This window comes from Lingula anatina, chromosome 5, assembly GCF_051362555.1.
Source record: "Lingula anatina isolate TDL-2025a chromosome 5, LinAna3.0, whole genome shotgun sequence".
Classification (NCBI taxonomy): Eukaryota; Metazoa; Brachiopoda; class Lingulata; order Lingulida; family Lingulidae; genus Lingula; species Lingula anatina.
Window position 1 is genome coordinate 13,277,982 of NC_141771.1, and position 7,339 is coordinate 13,285,320.

The window sequence follows — 7,339 nt, forward strand, 5'->3', positions numbered from 1 at the left end:
ATAATAATAATAATTATTATTATTATTATTATTATTATTATTATTATTATTTTTATTTATTTATTTATTTATTTATTTTATTTTTTTGTTGATTATTCCTCCATTTTTGACCGTCTTCGCACAGAAAGATCCTGAAGACGGCCCTTCGCCCCTGGCACGATTTGAAATAAATCAAAATAGTGAAATTTGCAAAGCCTGCTGCACCGTTTTGGTTGATTTTACTTAATTTGCTTTCTGATGTCGTTTTGAGAAGGTATATTGGAAATATTAAGTTGATTGTATTTATTCAAAGGTAAGTCCATCGGGATTTGTTAACATAATATTTATTTTGCCTTTGTTGCACGGGGAATTCCTTTGTATTTATAGTGTTATGTGTGGACCCAAAGGAATTTCCCACCCCTCCCCCACTCTTGATAAAGAAAATAATGATGTGGGAGAATGAAAATAAAAGTGCAAGAATACGTTGAAAATTGTATGAAGGTTAATTGCTGGTAATGCTGTGAGGAAATTCTTATGAGTGGGCGAAATTGGCCAATGTAAAAATTTTAACTTCTACTTCCGTATTTTAGCCACCAGCTCTAATTTTTCGAAAGCGAGGCAAGGGCTATCAAACAATTACGATACAATTTTCAATCTCGTAAAATAGAAATTCTTCAATAATGATTAGAGCATAGCGTACATTAAAAGACCTTTGGGTTTTTATTGTAATCTTCAATAATAATAAACATAAAACATACGACATAATAAATCCTAATGTTTGACTCATTTATCAGCTTAATTGACATTTTGTACAATTTTCAGGCTAAAAAAAAGCCAAAGACAGCCAGGTTGACCTCGTTGGTCGTTTTGGTAGCCCATTTAATTAACTGCACATGCAGCAGTAATGCACCCTACTAATGCATTTTGGGGGACTTTCTCGAACTGGATGGACAGGCAAGTACATGTAGGTCTATTTAAGACCAAAATTTTGAAAAAGGTGCAATTTTACAGCTCTTTAATGGTTGAGAGAGTGATTAATACAAGTTCACTTTGAGTAGTATAAGAAACTAGTAGAAGTGGTTCATATGAAGTGTTTCATATGAGATATGGGGAAATCCGTGCCCTCTTCAAATGTAATTTTAAACTCTCTAAACAATGAGCTTACAGCTCATTTTCACCTCTACCACGAATTGGTATTGAAAAGGTATAAAGTTTATAGTCTATAAATCAGATCGATTTAATTCTGCGGGGCTTCCCGCTAAAGTGCTATCAGTGTAATCAACTTAATTGTCTGGCATACCCCCAAGAGGGCAATAGACTATCATTAATTACCCTCTCGGAGCTTGGGTAGCCGTGCCAGACATTTAAGCCGCGTATGCAATTTATCGAGAGTCCCCCCAAAGTTAGATCGAACCAGCTAGTACGGATTATGGGAACACTCCCTATGTTTAATATATATTTAGAAGATATACTAATCCCAAATGTCGAAGTAATCAACATCTACGACACCCAATAACCCAATTCTAAAATGGCGTCCATCAGACATAATATACCGGTAAATGTATAGTCTAAGCATTCCTAGGTATAAAATATTTCTATATGTCAAACAAAGCAACATATGGTTTCTTTTTTTCCCGCAAATTACTGAATTTTTAGCTGTTATTCCATTTCGACGTCGTCATTTTCAGCATCATGCACATATTGGTTATTTACATCAAAAATGGCATCCATGAGACGTTTCCAAAACAAACGCTGTCCTTCTTGACTGCCTGTCCACTTTATATAGCCTTTTGCCTTAATGAATTTCCGAAGCGATTTCGTCATATCACCAAATGGCACCGTTTCAAACATGACTGGTATCACTGTGTTGTAACCACGAGCCAATGACATTTCAAACTCAAATTCACACCACGAGTTTAGCACGAAGTTTTCTGATAGAACGAGAACTGTCTTCCTGCTGTTATCTACAGCTTCGACGATAGCTTCAGCAAGAGATGCTCCACCAATGAAATCCCTCTCATCTATGATGACGTCAAGCTCGTTCTCTTCTAGATGACGTAAAAGTTCATTCATTACCCACTGGTAATTACCGTCATCGTATGAGAGGTACACGTGGCCAGGTGGCGGTTTGACGAACCCGTGTCTTCGTAACCGGCGGCGCAGAAGGTAAAAGCGATATCTAAAAGATTAAAAGAAAGCTATCCAAACAAAAACGTAGCCAAACATTTGACCATGAAAATTCACGATTGAACAATATCGGATATGAGAAAAAAAAAGCCCCAAATGTATTTTGAACTTACAATACGCCAGAGCGTACTCATTTTGGTAGTGTTAGTTAAATAGGAGAATACTGCATCTAATAAGACATCTTTCAAAAATGCATATATACGTATAGATATTGCCAAATATTTACAATAGAATAGAACAGTGACCTGTGAAAATCTATTTTAAATAAATGAGTATTGAAAAACAAAAAAATGTATTTTGAACAATACGTGAGAGCGTACTCATTTTGCTAGTGTGGTTTGTTAGGAGCACACAATTAATAAACATCTTTCACAAAATTCATACAGGCTTATAGATATTGCCAAGTACAGTGTATTTGCAACAGAAAATAGTGAGAGTTTAAAATGAGTCAACAAGTATGATACTCACTGAATTGTCCAGCGATATATATACGCTAGTACAACCCCACAGGTCACGCTGGCCGTAATGGTCAGAGATATCCCAAGAGAAAGCCAGTGATTCAGGGTTGTGACCGATTTTGGAATGACGTCACATTCCCTCTCGAGTCTTTGCAATGTCATATTAAGGGTTGAATTGGTGCCATTCGCATGACATGTCGAGTTGTTAGAGAAAGATACTGTTATATTTGAATCGATAACCCAGCGAGTGAATTCTTCACCATCGCAACTGGCGCAGTCTACGGGATTGTTCGACATATTGAATACTAAATTGGAGCTTTTGTTTACCCTGTCAGTGAATTTCAATTCTGCTGGGGAGAGTGCGTGCAGCTTGTTGTTACTGAGGTTCATGTACTCAATAAATGCAAAGTTCATCCAACTGAAAGATACAGTCGTTATGTCATTGTTGCTCAGGTCAAGCCATTTCAAGGAAATGAGATTGACAAAGAAATGTTTTGGTATCAGTCTGATGGAGTTCTGTGACAAATCAAGGTATTGGAGTCGAGGGAGGTCCAAGGGGTCAAGCCCACCTTTACCTATGAGAGATCCCATTTTATTGTCTTTAAGATAAAGTTCTCTCAATGCCGGTAAATCATGAAATAAAGTCTTTGGTACATAATACAAGACATTATGAGACAGATCTACGAATTCCAAACGATGTAGTCCATACGGAGTGTAACAAGCATATGGAAGCCTTAGACCGACGGCACTCAATGAACGCAGATTGTTTGAGTAGAAGTACAAGCTCCCATTGACAGTATCGCAGTTAAATGGGCCATATTTAATAGTCGCCCACCAATTTAGTGATAAATATTCCAGTTGTTTAGGTAAAGTCATCTTGATTACAGGTAAGGGTATGGTTATGTTTGCAGACAGTTCTTCAGCGATAGGTGTGTCTGATTGATCCGTGGTTTTCGTGGTTGTTAGCAAAATCTCAGGATGTCCGTCCCAGAAGGAATGAGTTATTTCGCATTTTGGTTTTGGAGATCTATTGTGGATTACATTGTTGTCGATCTTCACGAATTTCAAATTTGTTATGCTAATTTTTGCCATTAATGAAACGACCCAAGGATGATGATTTTTGGGATGATACAATATGTTGTTGTAGCTCAAGTCGAGGTATTCTAAGTGTTTGAGATTTTGAAAAATGTTTTCTTTTACTTCAACGATATCATTATTGATTAGCTCCAAACTTCTGACTGTTTTATGTTTTAAACACTCAAATGTAGATGCCGAAATACTAAATTCGAACGGAGATTTTGTATGCATATCAACCATATCATTCATACGCAGCGTCTCGATCATGGTATTATTCAGATCACATATAAAATCTTGCAACTTTTCTGTTGAAGTAAAAATACTTCCCTCAACGTCTAGTATTTTGAGATTTGGAAAAGATGACATGACGTCACGCTCCACAGAGCTAAAGGCACAGTTAATGAATGCAAGCCTTTCTATTGGACAGTCTTTCAGTGACATAAACGCACGTCCTTTTAACTGCAAGTCGGTAGCAAAGGCAAAGTAAAAAGTTTCGTTAAAAACCAAAGTTTTCAGCGAAGTAAGATTACTGTAACCAGGACCAAGTGACAGGTCACCTAGTGGAACATATGGAAGAAAAAGCTGTTCCAGCTGCCGTAATGGAGCCATTGTACGGTCTATGTAATCCTGCTGAATGAGCTGAAATCGGTTCATATCATTAAGTTTAAGAATTTTCAAGCTGATCAAGTCCTGGAAGAGGCCAGGTGGTAACAGAGTATAATCGAGGTTCACATCATAGGGGATAGGGGACAAATCTAAGTATTCCAGGGTCTCCAAACCAGCGAAACTATACTCACTGAACGCTTTTATGTTATTCCCTCCCACATAAAGAACTTTGAGTCTTTTCAGTTGACTTAAGGCGTAAGGTCGTATTTCGTTCAATCCGGCATGCCGTAGATCTAAATTCGTTGTATTTTGTGGCAAAGCAAGAAATGAATCGGCGATCGAGCTACCTGAGCAATTCACAATTAACTGCTTTTCCGGAATATATTGACACCGACAAAGTGATGGGCACGTATTCAGCGTTTGGTTCACAGTCGCAGCCAAAGTGTTGCTCAAGCTCCACCAAAGTCCCACAAGGAACAGAGTTGTTTTTTTCACTGCCTGCATTGTCGTGGTGTCCCTTTCACTTTAAGGAATCGACTCTAATTGATAATTTAGTCGTAACCTCCCTTTGCTTCGATCTACATATATAATTTCTTACATTTGTAAAAATACATCTCTACATTTTCGACAGATAAAACATCTCAGACGCACATGAAGAATGCGGAACCCTAGACGCATGAGAACCTTTTAATTTACAAATTTTATAGTCGCAAAATTTCCGTTGAGTCACTTCCTTATCCATTATAAAAATATCGTAAAATTCGTGGTATAATGACACTACCAGAATACTCTTTATTGTGTCTAGGAACGTCTTCTTTTTGTGTATCTTGTTGACAAGTATAGAAAAGAAAGCATTATGTGACCTTGTCAGATGTTTGAAAGAGCTTTGCGTAAACCTTTGTGTGACTGCTTATTTCCTCGGGGCTAACAAACCTGGGGAATTCCCATCTAGCTAGTGGGGTAAGCTTATTGGCTTGAAGTAGGCTGTGGGAAATGTGTCGCGGCACTTTTCTTAACCCAACAATTTTTAGATTTAGGATTTGTTCCCCACACCTTTTTTTTATTTTGGAGGGGGGGGGGGGGGGTGCGTGGTGGAATGTTCCTATCCATGGTTGTTTGATCAATTTTCATTTGTTTTTCACATGTAGTTTTTATTTCCTCTCAGTGAACAGTCACTTTACAGTTCACTCATTTTCATTGATTCACAGTTTATTTTCAAATGATATGTTTTAAGTCTATAACTTTACAGGAATGAGATGCTAATAAGTTGAAGACGGCAGTGATACATACCACATATTCTTCTAAATATTTTATTAACGTTATGTCATGCTTTATCTTTTGTAACACTTATTCTCACTGATGAACAACTACTTGACATTTTAGTCAATCTTACTTATGTATTTATTTATTATTTTAATAATGTGATGACTAGCCAGGGCATCCATCCATTGGAAGACGGCAACATGTTCTGGACCGAACGGCTATATAGGGTACCGTTAGAAAGAATGTTTATCGGATGGGTAGAAAGCATTTTGTAACACCTATAGTAATGGTGTAAGTACCATACTTTATGTGAATCTACCTGTAGCAACAAGGATACCTGAATTGTGATAACTTTGGATTGATTCAACAATTTTAAGGGGGGAGGGAAACAATTACATTTGTACAGTGAAGTGTTTAAATTTGACAGATATTTTTGTTGCTTAGACAGAAATGGAAGAAAGAAGAATATTATAGAAAAGGCTTTCGAGCAGGAGTCTCAATGTCCATGAGAAAAGAAAAAATCATCAGACCTTTACAAACTTATGTTTATAAAAAACATATTTTGCTTTTCAAAGATGAAAAGTATTATTGGAAAGGTGGATAAATCATTATTGTTAACTCGTTATTTTGGCTGGGGAATCAAGATTTTGGTTGTACTCATTGTGATGACTGATTTTTTTAGATAGAACACTAACTGGGCTATTTACCTTGAGATTTTCAAAATGATATCTCTAATCACTACGCAATAAATGGAGGATAAAACGCATATAAAAGAGCTCTACAAACGTCATTGTTTAGTTTTTGTTACCGAACCGTACTGCAAGGTACTTTGGTTATAGTTAAATATGGTGTAAATATATATATTCACAGCAAAGTACAAAGATCATGAAATATCAACGTCGACTCCAGCAATGACCAAATCTTATAATGGAAACAAACCTTCAATTAAAAAACCGTTTTTGAGTCATCAGTTCCTTCAATAGGGGTTCGTGCTGATGGATTAAGTATCTGTAGAGGGTTCAGTTGAACAATGGTTGATGTTGTTTAGGGTTCCCAGTATTATTTAGTTAAAAAAATAGATCCGTTTTCTACCACCATTAAAGCAATAATAACTCTTCGTTTCGGCCAAAAAATGAATTTTTCCTGGAGTAAACAAAAATTTTCCCATACTTACCAATGGTTAATGAATCCATTTTTACATTCAAAGTTAGTCCCTGGTTTTTTTCTAAAAAGTTTGGTTTTTTGTTAAAATCTCTTAAGAGATTTTAACAGAGTACAGACATCAGTGGAGGTCACGTGGTCTAGAGACAAGTTCAGATATCAGAACAATAGCTATAACTGCTGTTTTTGTGGTAAAACAGAATATATTATATTTCTATGAGTTATTCACAAGGTTTTTATTGTGAAATATAGATCTCATACGAAGAGTTATTATCCCTTTAAGATAGAGGGGTACAGCAGCATTGAAGTGTTGGTGACGAAAAACGTGAGCTCATGCAAACATAAAGGGTAAATGCATCACAGACATACCCAATACTTGATTTCAAATTAAACACCGAGATATTTAAATGTATATGGTAGCTCACGGGATAAAAATAGCGTCAATAACAATCACGTGGAAGAAATGACGGGAAAAGGGAAGACCAAATAATATCAGCTTTTACATTTCTTTTTATTCTTTTCCATTTGCATGTGCTATAAAAATGCACTATTCTCAGACCCAGTGTTTAATATATTAAACAAATCTAAACATGTTTTCCGTTTTTCAC

At 36.3% G+C, this 7,339-nt stretch overlaps 1 protein-coding gene across 1 annotated transcript; it reads right to left on the reverse strand.

The window, feature by feature from the left end:
* Positions 1-478: 478 nt before the first annotated feature.
* On the reverse strand, positions 479-5,004 carry LOC106171781 (toll-like receptor 4). Its single transcript, XM_024077281.2, has 2 exons — positions 2,635-5,004; positions 479-2,158 (listed from the first exon to the last, which is right to left on the reverse strand). The coding sequence occupies exons 1-2, from the start codon at positions 4,809-4,811 to the stop codon at positions 1,639-1,641; spliced, it is 2,697 nt and encodes an 898-aa protein (XP_023933049.2). The 5' UTR covers positions 4,812-5,004; the 3' UTR covers positions 479-1,638.
* Between the last annotated feature and the right edge of the window lie 2,335 nt (positions 5,005-7,339).